This window comes from Erigeron canadensis, chromosome 3, assembly GCF_010389155.1.
Source record: "Erigeron canadensis isolate Cc75 chromosome 3, C_canadensis_v1, whole genome shotgun sequence".
NCBI classification, from domain to species: Eukaryota; Viridiplantae; Streptophyta; class Magnoliopsida; order Asterales; family Asteraceae; genus Erigeron; species Erigeron canadensis.
In genome coordinates this window covers 40,007,775-40,028,963 of record NC_057763.1, presented here as the reverse complement: position 1 = coordinate 40,028,963, position 21,189 = coordinate 40,007,775, and the positions used below count along the sequence as shown (strand labels likewise).

The following is a 21,189-nucleotide window of genomic DNA, read 5'->3' as shown; positions in this document are numbered from 1 at the left end:
CATTTATGTTGACCCCAAAATGTTTTGTCTGTCGGATGACATGACCAATGAGAGAATACTTTGAGGACTAGGATTAGTTTAGTGATTTTGAGAGTTATGTGAGATGGCTAGGATTAGTCTAGTTAGGCGGCCTTAGTTACTTGGTTTCATGGGTTGTTTAGCACTCGTGGGCCCATCAGGCCCATAAATTCTTAGTCAATTTCTATTTATATGTTTGTATGCATGGTTCTTTTCATAATACATGTTTTGGTTTCTTGGAGTTTATGTTTATTATGCTTTTATACTTTTATGTTGTTTATATGTTATATGGTTGCTATTGCATAATTATTGTCCAACTTGTGATATATTATGTTAGGCGCATGTTGCTATTCGCCCCTACTCTTAATGTAGTCGGGGGATACTCATCAGACATGTATATCTTCTATGCTATTTTTTGGTAGACATGTATGGTAACTAAACTCTTTACACTTTCCTACTTTTACTTCTTTTTAGCCGAAGGTACTTATATGGAAGTAGTCTCTCTACTTTAAGTAGAGATAAAAATGTCTACAACTCACCTCTCCCTTATCCCTTAGAGATTGGGCCTTGTTGTAGTTATATACAAAAACCCAAATGATAAAAAAAAAACTCACTCACTTATATTGTACCAAAAATTAATAATCACTATAATTACCACATGAACGAAGTAAAACACAATTTTGTATTGATCTACGTGGCAAATATCACAACTTTGTATAATGTTATACCTATCTAAAATACAAGAGTGTAAACTTTTTAGAACATTACCAAGATTTAAATTCGATGTGAGTTCACAGATTTCAAGAGGTATTGACAGTTTTCTGCCTGTTCGGAAAAAAATCAAGTAGCATCATGCTCACATAATAACATTCAATATGTTAACTAGTGACGAAATTTGATGCTCCATGACAACTTTTGCGTTTTTCTAGTGATCTATGTTAGATTCATATAGGTGTATAGCGTTTTTATTCTTTTAGAGAACAATTTATTATTGTTAGATGATGTTTGATAACAAAATGATAAAAATGGTGAGTAAAAGAAATATTTCACATAGATAGTGTGTCCGTGCATGGTTACTTTAGAAGTATTAGAAAGTACGTTAAAAACACAAGTTAATTGAACACGTATATTTCGCATCTTTGTATCCAAAATTGTACGAGCAGTACACTACTTCACCTTTTAGTACCATTAATCATTCCATGGTAGTAGATTTTAAAATCAACAAAACAACATTATATTTCGTTAAAAGTGATTTGAATATGCTAACCACTAATTAACAAAAGGATTATAACAATATAAAAAAGAAAAATCCCCAAAACAAGTGTAAAATAGATACTTACCCAAAAATAAATCCAATAAAACAAAAAATAAAAGGAACAAAGATGCTAAACCTAGGGTTTCCAAAATTGAAATTGGGGATAAACAAAATATATCCCCTTCTCAGAACCCATTTCTATAATTTCTCATGGATCACACCCCTCACAAATCCACTTCACTTTCCTTCCTTACCAAAGGCTCAATTGTTGAAGTCACTTCCGACGAAGACGGTTTCGCCGGCGCCTGGTTTGTCGCCACCGTAATCCACCCACCGCCATCCATTTCCTCCCCAGACCACCACACAACCACCACCACCACCACCAACAACCTCGTATACGTCGAGTACAATAATTTATTAACTGAAGACGGTTCTTCTAAGCTACGAGAATACGCTAACGTGGCATATGTCAGACCTGCACCTGAACCTATCGATAATAGATATGTTGAGTTTCAGCTAAACGACGTCGTTGATGCGTTTTATAGAGATGGGTGGTGGACCGGTGTGATTACTAAGGTGTTAGATACAGATAGATATATTATTGGATTTAAAGACCCCCCTAGTGAAATTGAATTTAAGATTTCGGATATTCGGATTCATCGGAAATGGGTCGCTGGGAAGTGGGTCCAGCCCCAAAATCAGGTTTTCCCTTTTTCTTAGTGAATTTTATCACTCGATAACTGCCTTTTCTATATCTATGCTGGGGTTTGGTTTTGTTATGAATATTTATTTAATTAATTTATCAAAATTATATCACTAAACTTTAATTTTGTTAGAGATTTGTATTTCTTTATATTTGGTTTATTATGCATGTTTTTAATTTGATATATGGTGTAATAAATGTAAAGAAGGTTTAAGGTTTAGTTTTCTTATAAGTTGCTGATTTTTATCTTTATGTCAATTTTGGGTTGGTGTTTCTCGAAAGAGAACAGCAGGGTTGATGTTTGCGCCGGGCAAGAAAGTGGAGGTGTTGTTGGAGGGCGAAAAATACCGAGATGTTTGGGTTCCGGCCACCGTACAGAGGAGGTCGGGCGGTGTCAATAACTTTTGGGTCGCGTATTATCGGCCGGGAGAGGGTGAAGTGCCAAAAGAGGAAAAAAAGCTGGTGGATTACCTTCATATTAGACCGCAACCACCTCATCTCAAGGATAAGAATTTTTTGTTGTTGGAAAAGGTTGATGCTTACTATGAATTTGGTTGGTGGAGTGGTGTGATAACTAAGGAGCTTCCGGAAGATAGGTATAATGTGTTTTTTAAGCATACGAAAAAGGAAAAAGAGTTCAACTCTTGGAAATTACGACCACATATGGAATGGAAAGGTGGCAAATGGTTCAATACTTCTCAGGTATTTTACTATCTGTATCGTTATACCTGTGGACTACATTAATGCATTCTTCTTTGTTTACTTCTTTAATGATGAGCTGATGATTGATGATTAGGAACTACTTGCTTGTATCTATAATCACTTGATCAATTACTTTTGGAGTTAACGTTAGCAAATAGTCGCATTACTGTTTAGTCAAGTTTCTTGATTCATAATGGAGATGCATGCTCACTTTTTAGTAGGGTTCTTGTCGTCATCACAATTCCCTCGTTTGTTTGAAGTGTATCATATAAAGTTATGTAAACACTGCATTTTTATTGAAGCACAAAATCACTTATTTTTTAAGCCATGGTATTCGTATCATATTTGTGCCTTGCATCAAAAAACATAAGTATTCGATACATTAACAGTAGAAAAGGGATATGAGATTTTAGATTGTATTGTGCTTTTAAAACACATATAAAGAAACATATATCTATACTATCTTATAAAGCATTTTACCCTTTTTGAACATCTCAATTCATGATTTGAAGTACCTAAAATACCCCTCTTCTTTATTCACTAATTTAAACATCCTTAGCTAATATACCTATAATACCCTTAAGAGCACCCTTATGTAGCTCCGTATTCGGTGTATTGGATTTTGAATACGGCACACACCCAATCACACACCATTGGGTGTGTACCGTATTGGGTTCGTATTGAGCGACATATTGGGTGGTCCGTGGTGGTGAATACGGAGAAGCAATGTTGTTTTGTTTTACTTTTCCCCTCCAACGGCTACTTTGCATTAAAAAATAAATAAATTTGAATATAATATTTTTTTATTCATATAACCTTAAACAAAATATTACACATTACTTAATTAAAACAAACACATTACATATTAAAAAACACATAATTAAAACACGAAATACATTAAGATACGATACTCGTCATCATCTTTAATAGACACGAAATACATTAAGAGATTTCAGTTTGAAGGAGGGAAGGAGGGTGTTCTCTTTGATATCAACCATGATTTGTGTTTTCATTTCATCTTCGGTCAGACGAGGTCGATGAACATTCTTATTTGATGATGAGGATGCCATTTGGTTAAAAAAAGTAAATGAGCTTATAGAAGAATGAAATTTGGAATGGTGATGAAACTCAATTGTGCTCTGGGTCGGTATTTATAGATTGACAATCCAGGTAGTCGTTCAGGGACCAGAAGTGTAAATGTTTTGAACTTTTGACCGTTTGAGGGACTAAAAGTGTAAATATTTTGAATTCGAACGTTGAAGGACTAAAAGTGTAAATATTTTGAATTTTGAACGTTGGGGGAGCGTCTTTTAGCTCCTATAAATATTGGCATGTTATCTAACATTTCTGATCAAATCACAAACTTTGGGGGATAAGATTGATAAGATTCAAATTGCTATTGAACAACTTGCTTGTGCGATTACCACCTTGAACCATCTGATTATATGGGCGAAATCAATGAATAATTTCTATTGTTAAATTGCTCTAAAACATGCGAAAAATGTTGTATGTTTCTCTTTAAGTTTGTAATGTTTTTTATTTTAATGTTTTTTTTATGTATGGTACTCGTTTTTATTAATAAAATGGTATTTTAGAATTTTATATAATATTTATGTTTATTTTATGAAATATATTTGTGGTTTTATTTATTAAAAGTTTGAAAGTAAATATGTTGGAGTGTATTGGAATGTATTGGATGTGTTGGTGTTGGGTGTGAATCGAGGAAAATGTATTGGAAAGAGGTTTTGCTGATGTGACACTGTATTGGTTAGTATTGGACTAACCCATTGGGGGTGCTTTAAATCTCAACCACTCATTTTCTTCCCTCTCCTCAAATCTCAACCACTCATTTTTTTATCTCTCCAACATAAATCATTTTATTCATCTAATTCATTCAAAATCTTTTATCTCAAAAACCGTATATCGATAAATTATAAAAAGTGTATGGGTGTTCTTAAAATTTCATGCTCTTTGATTAGAGATGTCATTCGATATACTTTCGGCAATTTTTAAATGTGAGGGCGGAGCCTGTACGGATAAAGCATTTGGCTATCACACTCTATGACTTATCACCTCCTATAACCTATCATCCCTACAATCTCACCGCCGCAATGCGCGGGCACTTTCCCTCGTAATACATAAAATGATTGAAAAGGATAAATCAGTAATTAATTCCATCTCTATTTCATATTTTCAGTTTTCCATTACTTAACACTTCTAAACAGGAGAATCATATACCAGCCCAAATCTCAGGTTATTTATCTGTTTGCACCTAACTCTGGAATCAATTGATTTCTCTAGGTCCTTTTCTGTTTGGTTGAGTTCTCAATTCGTTTATCATCCATTTTGATTTTTCTCAAAGTGGAAAATTCAATGTAGTACTTTTAAATGAAACATGAGTTTAGTCATCGAAGAAATCAGTGATATCAAAAAGTTAGTATAAGAAATGTTTACAGAGGTAGATCAAGAACCATCTAACACTTTCTGTACAAAACGTGCACCCCAGAATTGCTTGTGCTGATCATCTGATCCTAAATAAGAAAATTATGTATGAGGCTTATTATGTTGAAATCTCAGCTCCTAGATTCTCTTGAGCACTCTTTTTAAATTATTGTTTTGTAAATAGTGCTGAGAATGTTGTTGAATGTATACCGTGAAGGGGGACACAGAGGGGAGAACTACTCGTTCCTTGATGGATACGCACACTGATCAGACAACCCCTGCAACTGCTAGACAATCTACCGTTGCAACATTAATAAACAAGAGTACAGAGCAGACAAATCTTGGTAAGCATTCACCGCCTTCCCAGAGACAGAAGGATGATATTGAAGTTGGGTTTGTTGATTCAAGTGAAAAAACAAGTGTGCCATCTGTTGGGCAATCCGAGGGATTCGATTATGAAGCAAGTGGAATGAATGACCAAACCTTTGGTAAAACTGAGAATCTTTCTCACGGAAAGAAAGTGGTAAGTTAAATCTCATTTGTCAAACTTTTAGTATGATCAACTTATTTCATCTACCAAGGGCACAAGTAGATGATGTAGCTGATGTATTTTCTCTGGCACAGTCAGTAATAACCTTCACCATCTAGATATTGCTTGTCTTCTAATGGAGAAATAACTTGTTTTGATTTTCCTTCAATGGCTTCACATGGTGTTAACAAGCAAAATTTAACTAGTCATTTATTACAGCGTAGTAAACGAGGAAAAAGCATTGAACTAGAAACTCCAACAGCAGATTCTTCAAGAAAGAGGGGTAGATCTGCCAACGAAGTTAAAAGTTTGGAAGCTTCAGGTGATGGTGTGTGGCTAATTGAATCCTAATTTCTCATATATTCTTATCTGTTCCTTTAAAGAGTTGTGTACGTGTATTAAATGCTCATGGAGAAAAATATCTTCCAGGAGCTAAAGTAGATTCAGTCGAAACAAGAGCCCCAGAAATCATGGATGGGGAAGCTAAGAAAGATCTTACTCTCCCTGTTGTCATGGGGTTGCAATGTAATGGGATGACGGTATCACAAGGGAAAATACTTCAGAAGTTACCTTCCAAAGAAATTCCAGATGTTGCAGAAGTCGAAACAAAACAACCGGATGGTCCATTAGCACCATTGACACAGGTCAATAAGGTGAGAAATTTACATAAAACAGTCGCTCGGAAACTTGCATTGAATAAAATGATATAAATATGGCGCCTTGTGCCAGCCTTGTAGATTTGTGCTTCTTCAAAGTTGTTTCATGTTTTCATTTAGGAGGAAAAAGTAGGGGATGCTGCATCTGTTACTCCAAAAAGGAAGAGGGGTAGACCACCCAAGTTACAAGCCATAAGCTCGGAGACTCGGGTTGCAGGTATATTTCAAACAGTCTAGATCTTTTATTCTCCCTTTTTACAAAACAACGATGCATAGTTTTTAACAATCAAAATATCTTTGTAATAGCAGTCGATGAACAGAATGGCGATGATGTTGGTCACTCTGCAGTTTCTGTGGAAGATGCTGAAAGGAAAGATGATGGTCTGCCTACAAGTTCAGGAACGAAATCGTCGGAAGAGAACCAGGAACCTGTAAAGGAGCAAACCGTACTTGGAACAGAACAGAGCGTCCGAAAGCAGAAAAAGTATTCAACAATTAAAGGAAAACGAGGAAGGCGGCGGACAATCAGTGTTAACGCAGAGGCTTTAGCTCAAGGTGCATAGATGACATAGATTCTAGTAATTTGAAGTTGTTGCTTTGTTTCTAACAGCTTTTGTTGTAGGTCCTCAAGATGCACTTAAAGAAAAAGCAGATGATAACTTGAAGAAGGATTCTGCTACGATAATTTCTGATGAGAACTTGGAGAAGGATTCTGCAACGAGAAATTCAGAAGCTTCTGTTGGGAAATCACTGGACATCATGTCTGATGATCAACCACTTTCAAGATGGTTTGAAGGAAAACACTCCCCAATTACTGTTCATGGCACAGGTAAATCAAACATAACCAAATTTGTTTTTTCATGATTACATATTGATTGCAAACAAAACTTTGGCCCCAGATGGAAGTGTGGGGCAACCATCCCAGGTAAGTGAGAGACAATTGGAGATCGTCACATTTGACATGGACGCTGATAACTGGCCCTTTGTGAGAACCACCCCACTTTGGCAGACCATAGAATCGTTGGAAGCGTTCCGTAGGTTTCCACAGAAACCGCATTTTCGGTCTTTGTTAGAAGGTGTGAAGCCTGGTGCTCGGGAAGGATTGGCAATTGGTACCATGGTGACGTTCTCAACTGTGGTGGATAAGACTCGTGGTTTGAGATTCGAGGATCCAAAAAGTACAATAGAGGACTGTTTGGAAACACTTGTAGAACTGGAAAGTTACGGATTTGATGTGGAGGTAATAAGAGAACGTTTGACGGGATTGCTTCTAGTAAAGGACAAGCAGGAGGAGTTGGATGAGCGGTCAAAGGGGGTTGAAGTGAAAATAGAGGAGATGGTACAAGGAAATAGTGCGGTTGAGGAGATTGAAGAAATCGACAGACAAATAAGAGAATTGGAGGAAAGACGTGGGCAGCTGTTGTTGGAAAAGGAAAATAGGAATTCCGAGATTAATGATATGCAAGCAGCTTGGGAGGGGATAGAAGAAGATATGAGGAAGATTGGCGCAGAATTTGATGAGTTGGCTTCTGCACCTTGGTGAGCCATTATCAATAGAATGTGATTAGCGAGTTTCATTAGATGTGTTTGTATGTTGTTTTAAATGTGAGTGAGTTGTAAAATGTATCATTACATTTATCTAACCCCTTTCTTTTAATTTATAGTTGGTAAACAGCCTTTTTAAACTTAAATTTTCTTTTCGAGTCTTTATAATCCTTAGGCGGTGCCGCGGTGGTAAGTACTCTCCTTATGCTTAAATGGGTGACAAGAATAAAGTCGTCTATGGGTTGTTCTTTTTGAATCAAATGTTTACGAGTGAGTGAGGATGTGCATGACTCAGAGAATCCAATGCCTTAAAATAGTTGCCGACTATCTTTTTTCACGTGAATTGTTGTTTTACTCGGCTTGTATACCTCACTATTATAGATTTGGGTTGGGACATGTGCGCTACTATATTTGTATGCTTTTTATTAGGATTTCCAAGAAGAGAAGGTTAAATTTTAAACCAAGGGTAATAGCCTTTTACCGAAAAAATTACCACATTGATTGAAATTGCTGAAAATGGGTTGCACAAGCTGCATGGAAGTCGGCTCGGCTCTCTAGAGATGCTACTTTAATATATATGCATTTACTACTAGCTTATCTCCATATGAATTGCAAAAACTTCCTACTTGTATTTACTCAAGGGGGAAGGAAATATGAGGCTGTTAGGCACCCAAGTTGGGTGAAAAACCCTTCACATACTTTTTTTTAAAAGGTAAAAATCATGAGAGGCCATGTATTTTATTAAAATATTAAAATATTAGTATGTGAGGGGTTTTTCACTCAAGTTGGATGCATAACAGCCTCATACTCACTTTTCCCATTTACTTATCTAAATAAACAGTTACAGTAAATGGTAATATCAAGATTTTTTAATTTGTTGATGAATAATAGTTTTGTATTTGATGAGAGCGTAGAGTAGAATATGGATACATATGAAGAGGAGGCCGGATAGATAGATTCATAGATAGATAATGACTACATAGCATTTACTACTTCCATCTTTCTACTATTTTGGGTAAAGTCATACTCGTAAAACACAAGAAGAACGGAAAACTAAAACATCATCAGGTATTTATTGTGCCATTCCACTTGCTGTGTCTTCAACAAAACTGCAATCAATACTCCTGAATCATCACCATACAACATCAACTCGGCACCACTTGTCGTCGCTGACGTACTAGATACATATATTCTTATCAGCTATATATATATAAACCTTGTTTTCAATACAAGCCATAAGGGTGTAACTTTTGTGACTTTCTACTGACCAAATTGTAAACAAATCAGTAAGGTCTCGAAATGAATAAGCAGTTTGCTGTAAAGGTGGAGGAGGGAAGAAAAGGTGACCCATCTGTTGGTCCGATTTATCGTTATCATACTTCTAAACAATCCTTCCCACCTCTGGATTCTCACTTCAAAACCACTTGGGATGTCTTTAGGTACTTGTTATCAGCTCCAATTAGTTTATCTTTAAACTCTTACTTATATTATACAACTTGCAGATCATCTGTTGAAAAGTATCCTAACAACAGGATCCTTGGATGGCGCGAGCTCGTGAATGGAAAGGTATTAATCCTTGATAATTCATTTTATTTCCATTTCTCAAGGACCAGGCTTGATCATTATTTTATACACATAATTTTTTATTCAGTGGGGACCATACGTTTGGAAAACTTACAAGGTTGTATATGAGGAAGTTTTGCATGTTGCTTATGCCATTCGAGCCTCTGGACTTCAACCTGTAAGCATGCATATATATATATATATATATATAGGGAAAAGTGAATATAGGGTTGTCCGGCACCTAAGCTTAGGTGTGATACCCCTCACATACTAATATTTTATTATTACTTGTTTAATGAATAAATGTCTAGGCCCATGATTTTTATGGTTTAAAAAATTAATATGTGAGTATCCGGCATCTAAGCTTAGGTATCTAACAGCCTTATATTCTCATCCCCATATATATATACAATTCTCTTCTCAAAGTAACAGGGAGATCCTTTTCCAATCGATTGCGTACGGATTTTAATTTAATTATATATGATGAGAAGAAGATTTTTTATTTGCCTAATTTCATATATATATATATATATATGTAAAACTTTTAGCTTATAAAATAGAAATGTTTTATACTTTTATGCACATATGTTAATTAGTTACACGTATGTGATAGGGTTGTAAAGTGGGAATTTATGGATCAAACTGTCCTCAGTGGATTGTAGCAATGGAGGTTAGTATTCAGCTCGATTAGTTGCACCATGATTTATACATATACGTATGCTCCTTGCATTGATTTGTTTGATTAGGCAGTATATATGTGAATGTGATGTAGGCTTGCAATGCCCAGAACTGCATTTGTGTACCTCTCTATGATACCCTCGGTAAATTGCTTATTTTTATTTTATCCTTTTGCGTTGAACACTTCTAGATTTCTTAGTAACTTGTCTTGATTAATAAACAGGGGCAGGGGCTGTAAATTTTATCTTGGAGCATGCCGAAGTTGATATTGTTTTTGTGCAAGATAAAAAAGTTAAACAAGTGAGATTTTTCCGATTTAAACTATCTGTGGTTCATCTATAGACTAATAGTTAATTACCAAAAGTAATCTAGTTAATTACTTTATATATCTTTGCAGCTACTGGATCCAGAGTGTACACATACTCGACACCTTAAGGGTGAGAAATTTAGTTTTCTAAATGTATGGTTGTGACAAAAAGTAATCTGTTTTTTTTTCATGTTGCTGCAGCTATTGTTTGCTTCACTTCAATGACAGCAGAAGAAAAGGAAATGGCAGATTCAATTGGGATAAAATCTTTCTCATGGAATGACTTTCTTCAAATGGTTCGACTCTGAATATGACTCAAGTCATATTTATCAACTTACGGTTAATTACCAAATGGGGCATATAGGATCTCAAAGGATGGATGATTTTATGTCTCACAACTTCAATAAGGAATATCCTCTATACGACCAACAACTTTTTGACAAGATTTGTGCACCAAATTTTTTGATGTGTACACCAAAAATATGCTATTAAGGGTGTTATACTATGTGATTGAGACGAAGTAATTTTGGTGTACATATCCAAAAATTTGATGTACGAATCACCTCCTTATTTATTTCATTATCCCATAAGTTTCCTTGCATGATCTTTCTAATTAAGATCAAGTATATATTAAGCCAAAATCAGTTTGATTCAACCATATAACATACATATCAGAGTATCTTACATGGCATATCTGTATTTTTTAATTATGTTAAAGTAATCAAGAATAATACATAAATGGTTAGTAGGGCAGTGAACATCCATCAGAGCTGCAGACACCACAGCCATCTGACATATGCACAATTATGTACACGAGTGGCACAACCGGAAAACCAAAAGGTGTTATATTGACTCATGAAAACGTTATAACGATGATATGTGGCATTGATCTTATGATGGAACAATTCGAAGAGAAGGTATAGTAATAGTTTTCTTGCCACAAGTAGCAGCTTGTAGTCCTTAATTTGAGCTTTTAGTCTCTAATACACTTTTTTGCTGACTGTGGAACCAAGACAGATGACGGTGGATGATGTTTACTTATCCTTCTTACCTCTCGCCCACGTCTTTGACCGTGTAATTGAAGAATATTTTATTCGTAAAGGTGCTTCTGTTGGGTTCTACCATGGGGTAAAATTCACATCTTACATGTTACAATCAGTTTTAACGGTCGATTATTTGATATTACATCTTAAGTTTGCCTTATATGTGTCTGTTCTTGCCTTTTGGTAGGATATAAATGCTTTAAAGGATGATATGATGGAGCTGAAACCAACTTTCTTGGCTGGAGTACCTCGTGTTTTGGAACGAATTCATGAAGGTTAGCTCTCATTGGTGATCAACTCACATGTTGTTTTTATCTATTTTCCTGACAATATGGTCTTATAGGCGTGTTGAAAGGACTAGAAGAACTTAATCCAAGGAGGAGGAAAATATTTGACATACTATACAACTAGTAACTAAATGATTCTCCTTCTCCAATACTTCTGAATTTTATCCTTTTGTGAATCTAATTTAATCTTTGATATGTGTTTTATGCAGCAAACTTAAATGGATGAAGTTAGGTTATAAGCAAAAATATGCATCACCTTTGGCAGATATGCTGGCTTTCAGAAAGGTTTCTTCTCCTATGCTTTAAATTCTTAGCTTATATATATGGGAAGTGATATTCGTATCATTTCTTTTAATGGATGTACCACAACTGTGTATTATTGACTTGTAGAGTTGTAGATTCAACTATATAACTTGTACATAGTGGTATATTCATAAAAATGATGGTAGTATCATCAATTTACCTATATATAGAGAGGAAAATGGGATTTTTGAGGAAAGTAGCTTGAAACATGACACGTGGCTTTTTCAAAAACTGAGAGACGTGACATTTTTGAGGGAATTCATTGATAAATCAGCAACTTAAATTCGTTGGTAAATATTTGCTGAATATGGAAGAAAACTCACTGGTTACGACATTTGAAAATATTCAATCTTCGTTTGTAGTATTTAACCAATACCGATGAGTTTGGAAATAAGGATTCACATATATTCGATATCATATTTTGTTTCCATGCTTCCCACAAAATGGGGGTTTTTGAGGATCACGAACTTATATGTATAACGAAAAAACGACAAAATATATAAAAATAAATATATACCACATCAAATTCAATACATATAAGAAGCATGAAAACATTCGTGTTTGTAGGTAAAGAACAATCTGGGTGGTCGGATTCGTTGTATAGTATCTGCAGGAGCTCCATTAAACCCTGAGGTGGAAGAGTTCTTGCGGGTTACATCCTGTGCGCTTGTGCTACAAGGATATGGTAAATTCAGCTTGATATATGGAAAGTATATTCACAGGCTTAAAATCCATATATATATATATATATATATAACATGCTGTTTAATTTTTCGTCGGTGTAGGACTGACAGAGACTTGTGGTCTAGCCACTGCTGCAATTCCAGATGAATTGAGCATGGTTGGGACTGTCGGTCCTCCCTTTTTATTTAAAGAATTACGTCTAGAGGAACTTCCGGAAATGAGTTATGACCCTTTGGCAGATCCTCCACGTGGTGAAATATGTATTAGGGGAAAAAGTCCTTTTGCCGGGTACTACAAGAATCCAGAGTTGACAGATGAGGTGATGAAAGATGGATGGTTTCACACAGGTTAGTTAACCTTTCTCGATTGGTGCAAAAAAGTTTGTTTGTGTTGAGTGACAATGAATAATTAAGATGCATGTTGTATGAATGAATAATTAGGTGACATAGGGGAGATGTTACCAAATGGAGCGTTGAAAATTATTGACAGGAAGAAGCATCTAATAAAGCTGTCACAAGGAGAGTATGTTGCACTGGAGCATTTGGAGAAACTCTATGCTATCACTCCCATTGTTGAAGAAGTAAACATCGTTTGCTTTTCCTTTACCATTTACTACTTCTATATATAAAGTTCAATCAATCTTATATTCAAACTCTCCATATGTTCAGATTTGGGTATATGGGAACAGTTTCAAGTCTTCATTGGTGGCGGTAGTTGTCCCAAACCAAGAACACGCATTAAAATGGGCTGATCGCAATGGTCATAAAACTACCTTCTCTGACTTGTGTACGCTATCTCAGCTACAGGATTACATCATCAGTGAACTCAAATCAACTGCAGAAAGATTCAAGGTACGTACAGCCACTTGGAATTTTTTTATTCTATTTTTCTGATATTTTCGTAGTTGACAACATTTTTAAATGGTGTATAATGTGTTGCTAGCTAAATGGTTTTGAACATATCAAGGGTGTGATTGTGGAACCCGAAACCTTTGAAGGAGAAAGGGGTTTTCTGACACCAACACTTAAGAAGAAAAGAGATAGAATGCAAGATCATTACAAGGTACTACTCAAAGTATATATACTTGTCTTAGCCCCAATTTTAGATTTACTAATTTTGTCCATGATTTTTTGTGCAGATCCAAATCGACAATGTTTACAGAGGCTTGAACAAATAATATAAAATATATTGTTTTGAATTGTATGTAACAAGTAATTACGTTATGTTTGAAAAAGTAATAAAAATAAGTTCGAACTAATAAAATTTGTGAATAAGAAGTTTGTTTGCAGATCAAAATTTCTTAAAGTTATCAATAAAAGCAAAACTTTAACCATGGATTGCAGGGGTGCCCAAGGCGGCAATACATACATACATTGTTATCTGTCCACAGTCTGAGTGAGAGAGATGATCATCATACACATAAGGTGGATTCAAACTTGTTATAAATAAAAGCGAAATAAACGTCTCCTTTAAATGGAAGTGATAGTTGCATATTGTGTTCAAAGGTTCAACTTCCATATATATATATTTTAACTTCAAACTGATGTTTTCCATTTTTTAGGTCAGTTTTTTTTTTTTTTTGGCTAGCCTCGACTTTGGTCCTTATGTTTGTATGTCGTTTAAATAAAAACTTGTTGAAATAGGAAGACTAAGACTAAAGAGTACCAACATTGTACAGTTTCCCCGGTATGTATCTTCTTCTTTTAACAGTTCATCAGAAATTAGTACAACTTATTGCTCGTAATAATAATAAACTTTGAATCATATCATCATTAAATTAAACAAAAAAATTAACTATAAATTGGGGTGCCAGACCTTGGTGATAGTGTAGGACCAAGGCGACAATTTAACTAAAAACAGACCCACTAGCAAGCTAGCGTGACGGCCTTTCCCCTCCAAAAATAAGATTAATATCGAGTAGGTCGATGACCCACATATCAGATATTAAACTGATAAGAACAGATACTACACTTGATCTTAGCCAAAAGGCCGAGAAAGGTATGCTTCTTCCCTTCCTGGCCCGTTTCTTTTATAGCCCATTCATCCTCATTCTACTTCTTGCATTAGCGATGTGGGACAGGAAAACTGAAAACAAAGTTTTCTCTTTTCCGGTTCAAGAATTACACCCATTAAACTATCGTTCTATCTTCATGTTAGTAATTTCTAGTTTAGCTTTGCTTTTTGTTGTTGGTTTTTTAATTTAGGCTTGCTCAATGGGTGACATTCTAGTTCCGTATTCAGTTCAATCTTTTCAATTTAAAGTGTATATGTTTTGACTTCATATTAAGTTATTCAAGTTTCAATACAGTGTTCTGATGTTCTTTTTGGCCCGTTCTCATACAAGTCAATTGACTGCCTATATTTCATCTATTTTTATAAATATACATGTTCGTACACATGAACTGTTGTTTAAATCGAGTGATACACCTCACTATTGAAAATGTGGGTTGGGACAGGCACATTACAATAGTGTATGTTTCTGATTTGGTTTTCCAAGAAATAAAGGTTTGTATGATTAGCACATTAAATTTTGCTGAGAATGGAGGCACAAGTTGCATTGGATGAGATATAAATGGGGGTCTGGTCTGAGTTATACTCCCAACAAAAAGATATTGTATATAAATGGGATGGAATATGTATCTTTATAAGATAAAATTTGCAAATATTTCCTACTTGTATAGTTAATAGTTGTATGTACTTCATCAAAAAATTGTTACTAGAAAAGGGTAATATCAAAATTCCTACATTATAATTATTTGAAAGGAGTAAATGTATGAAAAGGAGCATGAGCAGATGATACCTACCTTACTTTTCACTATTTTGGATTTTTTTTTTTTTTTTAAAAAAAAAAAAGAGGAATGGAAAGAAAATCAGGTATTTATTGTGCCATTCCTCTTGCTGGGCCTTCATCAAAACTTCAATCCAGCCATCAAGCATCATATTTATTATCAACTTGCCTACACTTATCGGCATTGGTGAATGCATAGTTATTTTGAAGTTTATTATAAAGCACGACCTTGTTTTCAAGAAACAGCCAAAGAGTACGTTAAAGTTCTGTGGAATTCTACTGAACCAAAGTGTAGAGAAATCAACAAAGTTTTAAAATGGATAAGCAGTTTGCTGTGAAGGTAGAGGATGGAACAAAAGGTGATCCATCTATTGGTCCAGTTTATCGTCATCTTTTAGCCAAACAATCTTTCCCGCTTCTCGATTCTCACTTCAAAACCACTTGGGATGTCTTTAGGTACTTCATGTTTACTCAATACACATTTTTATTTTTTATCCTTAATTTCATTAAACTCAAAGTTTATTTTGCAGATCATCTGTTGAAAAGTATCCTGACAATAGGATGCTTGGATGGCGTGAACTTGTTAATGAAAAGGTATCAATCACATTTCATAATTAATCTTATTTCCCTTTACTCAAGGACTTAGTCTAATTAGTTGCTTTAAATTATTTAGTGGGGGACATACATATGGAAAACTTACAAGGCCGTATATGAGGAAGTTCTGCATGTTGCTTATGCCATTGGAGCCTCTGGACTTCAACCTGTAAGCATGCATATATATGTAGTCTTTAGTTGCCATGTTTCACAAGTCCTAAAATATAGTGTAAATGTTTTATACTCGTGTTAATTGGTTACAAGTATGTGATAGGGTTGCAAAGTGGGAATTTATGGATCAAATTGCCCACAGTGGATTGTAGCAATGGAGGTCAGTATTCAACTCAAATAGTTAAACCATGATTTATAAACTGTGTTATAAAACCAGTATATATGTGAATGTGATGTAGGCTTGCAATGCCCAGAGCTGCATTTGTGTACCTCTCTACGATACCCTTGGTAATCTAGTTAGTTTATATTTTATCCTTTCGCTTTGAAGACTTGTAGTTCACCGTGTTGTTAGTAACTAGTCTTGATTAATAAACAGGGGCAGGGGCTGTAAATTTTATCTTGGAGCATGCCGAAGTTGATATTGTTTTTGTGCAAGATAAAAAAGTTAAACAAGTGAGAGATTTCCTATTTAAACTATCTGTGGTTCATATATAGACTAATAGTTAATTACCAAGTCCTTCATCTTTGCAGCTACTGGATCCAGAGTGTACACATACTCAACGCCTCAAGGGTAAGAATTTAAGTTTTTTAAATGTATGGTTGTGACATCAACTAATCAGTTTTTTTTTCTTTTGATTGCAGTTATTGTTTGCTTCACTTCAATGACAGAAGAGGAAAAGGAAATGGCAGATTCAATTGGGATAAAATCTTTCTCATGGAATGACTTTCTTCAAATGGTTTGACTCTGCATATGACTTGAGTATATTTACATTTTTTACATATTCTTGTTAAATATATATGTCTTTCTTGACTATTTCCTTAACTCTGTATAGAAATACCATGTTTATGACTCAAAACTCGCAACAAATGGCACATATAGAATCTCGACGGACAATTTTCTTGACTAAAAAAATGAAGGATGGTTATATCATTGACATAACTTCACTCACATAATTCCTCCCATCAAGATAAAGTAGATAATCAGACACAATCAAGTCGATCCAATCATCATAATATAAACATAATCATAGTTTGTTTACATAATCATAATATTGGGTAGGGAAGCGAGCATCCATCAGAGCTGCAGACACCGCAGCCATCTAACATATGTACAATTATGTACACAAGTGGCACCAATGGAGATCCAAAAGGTGTCATATTGACTCATGAAAATGCGGTAACAACTATAAGTGGCCTTGATCGTTCCATGGAACAATTTGAGGAAAAGGTAATAATTGTTCTTGTTGTCGTTAGCAGCTTGTAATTTGACCTTTTAGTCTCTCATAAACGCATATTTGCTGACTGTGGAACCAAAATAGATGACGGTGGATGATGTTTACTTATCCTTCTTACCTCTCGCCCACATTCTTGACCGTGTAATTGAAGAATATTTCTTTCATAAAGGAGCATCTGTTGGTTTCTATCATGGGGTAAATTTGACATCTCATGTGTTATAGTTATTTTACGAGCTGATTTGACATCATGTCTTACATTTACCTCATATATGCGGTTCTTACTTTTTGAAGGATATAAATGCGTTAAAGGATGATATGATGGAGCTGAAACCAACTTTCTTGGCTGGAGTACCTCGTGTTTTGGAACGAATTCATGAAGGTTAGCTCTCATTGGTGATCAACTCACATGTTGTTTTTATCTATTTTCCTGACAATATGGTCTTATAGGCGTGTTGAAAGGACTAGAAGAACTTAATCCAAGGAGGAGGAAAATATTTGACATACTATACAACTAGTAACTAAATGATTCTCCTTCTCCAATACTTCTGAATTTTATCCTTTTGTGAATCTAATTTAATCTTTGATATGTGTTTTATGCAGCAAACTTAAATGGATGAAGTTAGGTTATAAGCAAAAATATGCTTCGCCTTTGGCAGATATGCTGGCTTTCAGCAAGGTTTCTTCTCCTATATATGCCTTAAATTCCTTGTTTGACCGTTGATTACGACCATATATATATATTGAGATAAAAGACAATGTATAAGAATAAACATATACCACACGAAATTCAATAATAATATGCCTTAATGTACTGTTTATAGATAAAGAACAGACTGGGTGGTCGGATTCGTTGTATAGTATCTGGAGGAGCTCCATTAAGCCCTGAGGTGGAAGAGTTCTTGCGGGTCACATCCTGTGCTTTTGTACTACAAGGATATGGTAAATGCAGCTTGATCTATGAAAAGTATCTAACTATCTATACATCTATAGTAATATGTTGTATAATTTTTGTCGGTACAGGATTGACAGAGACTTGTGGTCTAGCCGCTGTTGGAGTTCCAGATGAAATAAGCATGATTGGGACTGTTGGTCCTCCTTTTTTATACACGGAATTACGTCTAGAGGAAGTTCCAGAAATGGGTTATGACCCATTGGCAGATCCTCCACGGGGTGAAATATGTGTTAGGGGAAAAACTCCTTTTGCAGGATACTACAAGAATCCAGAGTTGACAAGTGAGGTGATGAAAGATGGATGGTTTCGTACAGGTTGGTTAACCTTTCTTCTCGGTTGGGAGAATTCGTGTTAAGATTGAATTGAAATGAATTAAGACGTATATTGTATGAACGAATATTTAGGTGACATAGGGGAGATATTACCAAATGGATCATTAAAAATTATTGACAGGAAGAAACATTTGATAAAGCTGTCACAAGGAGAATATGTTGCACTGGAGCATTTGGAGAAACTCTATGCCATTAACCCCATTGTTGAAGACGTAAACATCTTTCGCTTCCTTTTACTAATTACTACTACATAAAGTTTAAACAACCTTAAATTCAAAATCTTTGTGTTCAGATTTGGGTATATGGGGATAGTTTCAAGTCAGCGTTGGTGGCTGTAGTTGTGCTAAACCAAGAGCATGCATCAAAATGGGCAGATCATAATGGGTATAATGTTACCTTCCCCGACTTGTGTACACTCACTCAGCTACATGATTACGTCATCAGTGAACTCAAATCTACAGCAGAAAGAAACAAGGTACCGTTCCTTGGCATTATCGTTTCTTTCTATTTTCCGACTTTTCTAGTTGATCGTGATTTTTGAATGGTGAATGTGACACTAGTTGAGAGGTTTCGAACATGTTAAAGCTGTGATTATCGAAGCCGAAACCTTTGAAGGTGAAAAAGGATTTTTGACACCAACACTTAAAAAGAAAAGAGATAGATTGCAAGATAATTACAAGGTAACACTTGAACCTTTGCTTGTTTTAGTTTCAAAGTTATTTTACTGAATTTTTGTGTTGTTTTTATGCAGATTCAAATAGACAATGCTTATAGAAGCTTGAAGAAACTCTAAAGTAGAATATCTATTGTCTTGATACAATGCTGAAATTCAATTATCAAATAAATCGTACCGAGTTTTTGCTCATAATAATAGTTGAAATGTAAATCGTAATAATTAACATAAAATTTGAATCATCGTCATTTAACAATTTGTTGAACTATAAATTGGGCGCCGGCCATGGTGATAGTGTAAGGCCAAAGCGACAAATGAAAAACCCCACTAGCAAGCTAGCGTGACGAGCCTTTCCCCTCCAAAAATAAGATTAATATCGAGTAGGTCGATGACCCACATATCAGATATTAAACTGATAAGAACAGATACTACACTTGATCTTAGCCAAAAGGCCGAGAAAGGTATGCTTCTTCCCTTCCTGGCCCGTTTCTTTTATAGCCCATTCATCCTCATTCTACTTCTTGCATTAGCGATGTGGGACAGGAAAACTGAAAACAAAGTTTTCTCTTTTCCGGTTCTAAGAATTACACCCATTAAACTATCGTTCTATCTATCACTCTTCTTGACCAACAGTTTTTATTCAACTACTTGATAATTTGTTTTTATTCAACTACTTGATAAAATTATGATAATAAACTTCCACCATATGACAAAAACTCAAAAAATATTATTTGCAAGTATTTCTTTTACATATACGAAAGAAAGTACACGCGCGTTGTGACGGTGAGATAGTTGGGGTGATAGGTCATAAGAGGTGATAAGTCATAGAGTGTGGTAGCCAAATGTCTTACCCGTACGGGCTCCGCCCTCGGATTTAAAAGTTCGTCGAAAGTATATCAAATGACATCTCTATTAAAAGAGCACGAAATTTTAAGAACACCCATATAATTTTTATAATTTATCGACATATTGTTTTTGAGATAAAAGATTTTGAATGAATTAGAGGAATAAAATGATTTATGGAGGAGAGAGAAAAAATGAGTGGTTGAGATTTGATGAGAGAGAAGAAAATGAGTGGTTGAGATTTAAGGGTATTATAGGGTTATTATGTATAGATGTTTAAATTAATGAATAAAGAAGAGGGGAAATTTAGGTAGTTCAAAATTGTAATTTGAGATTTAGAAAAAAGGGTTCCTCTATTATATAGGAGTAAAGATAAAGATAACTACCCCCAATGCCCGACCTAGTCATATATTGTAGAAGCTGTTTCAAAAGAATTATATCTACTGTACCCTGAATTAACCAAAGGAAAAGACTGTTTTCTATTCTTCTTGGTGGGTTTTATGCCTTTGACTTTAATTTTTCTCTTATCGTCCAACTCGTTAGTTGTGTGCATTAGGCCATTCCCAACGTTAGATTTTTCGGGCATTTTCTCAACGTTTACTGAGAACTAGCATTGTAACATCCGCAAATTTTGACCCTTTGATTTTTATGTAAAATGCTTAGTAAATTTAAATAAAGAATGATTTAGCTCCTTTGAGATTAAATGATGGGCAAAACGTTTAATGGGTCACTTGACCACTCGTTGGACGGTATGATTTTAGACGACAAAAAGGGGCAATGATTTATTTGAGCTAGTAGTGTGTGAAGCGGGTCAACCCATGACCCAAGACCCGTGACCCAACCCCATCCCCCTTATCCCCACCTCCATCCTCCACCACCCATCCAT

General features: G+C 35.2%; 3 protein-coding genes and 2 non-coding genes across 8 annotated transcripts; 3 read left to right on the top strand and 2 right to left on the bottom strand.

Annotated features, from left to right (window-relative positions):
- Positions 1–1,398: 1,398 nt before the first annotated feature.
- Positions 1,399–7,996, top strand: LOC122590550 (DUF724 domain-containing protein 2-like). 4 transcript variants are annotated; one of them, XM_043762748.1, is made up of 9 exons: positions 1,399–1,975; positions 2,259–2,678; positions 5,338–5,643; positions 5,869–5,971; positions 6,079–6,302; positions 6,426–6,522; positions 6,612–6,860; positions 6,928–7,134; positions 7,205–7,996. In XM_043762748.1, the coding sequence occupies exons 1-9, from the start codon at positions 1,484–1,486 to the stop codon at positions 7,846–7,848; spliced, it is 2,742 nt and encodes a 913-aa protein (XP_043618683.1). In that variant the 5' UTR covers positions 1,399–1,483; the 3' UTR covers positions 7,849–7,996. The 4 variants fall into 4 exon arrangements, with proteins under 4 accessions (XP_043618683.1, XP_043618682.1, XP_043618680.1 ...); XM_043762747.1 differs by having other exon boundaries at positions 5,869–5,977; positions 6,615–6,860; XM_043762745.1 differs by having other exon boundaries at positions 5,869–5,977.
- A 1,153-nt stretch (positions 7,997–9,149) lies between these two features.
- Positions 9,150–13,927, top strand: LOC122592124 (long chain acyl-CoA synthetase 1-like). The gene is made up of 19 exons (XM_043764333.1): positions 9,150–9,289; positions 9,353–9,416; positions 9,502–9,591; positions 10,027–10,083; positions 10,186–10,234; positions 10,315–10,391; positions 10,489–10,528; positions 10,600–10,694; positions 11,148–11,315; positions 11,416–11,526; positions 11,629–11,716; positions 11,785–11,851; positions 11,938–12,013; positions 12,599–12,716; positions 12,817–13,062; positions 13,156–13,295; positions 13,384–13,566; positions 13,658–13,777; positions 13,854–13,927. Exons 1-19 carry the CDS (start codon positions 9,150–9,152, stop codon positions 13,890–13,892), a joined length of 1,968 nt encoding a protein of 655 aa, XP_043620268.1. The 3' UTR covers positions 13,893–13,927.
- A 587-nt stretch (positions 13,928–14,514) lies between these two features.
- LOC122594710 lies at positions 14,515–14,717 on the bottom strand. The gene has a single exon (XR_006323079.1). It is a non-coding gene; the product is annotated as a U2 spliceosomal RNA (small nuclear RNA).
- Positions 14,718–16,033: 1,316 nt separating this feature from the next.
- Positions 16,034–19,696, top strand: LOC122590551 (long chain acyl-CoA synthetase 1-like). The gene is made up of 18 exons (XM_043762750.1): positions 16,034–16,097; positions 16,177–16,266; positions 16,372–16,428; positions 16,508–16,556; positions 16,645–16,721; positions 16,800–16,839; positions 16,911–17,005; positions 17,329–17,496; positions 17,588–17,698; positions 17,795–17,882; positions 17,951–18,017; positions 18,104–18,179; positions 18,325–18,442; positions 18,524–18,769; positions 18,860–18,999; positions 19,080–19,262; positions 19,348–19,467; positions 19,539–19,696. The coding sequence occupies exons 1-18, from the start codon at positions 16,065–16,067 to the stop codon at positions 19,578–19,580; spliced, it is 1,800 nt and encodes a 599-aa protein (XP_043618685.1). The 5' UTR covers positions 16,034–16,064; the 3' UTR covers positions 19,581–19,696.
- Positions 19,697–19,729: 33 nt separating this feature from the next.
- LOC122594709 lies at positions 19,730–19,925 on the bottom strand. Its single transcript, XR_006323078.1, has one exon. It is a non-coding gene; the product is annotated as a U2 spliceosomal RNA (small nuclear RNA).
- Between the last annotated feature and the right edge of the window lie 1,264 nt (positions 19,926–21,189).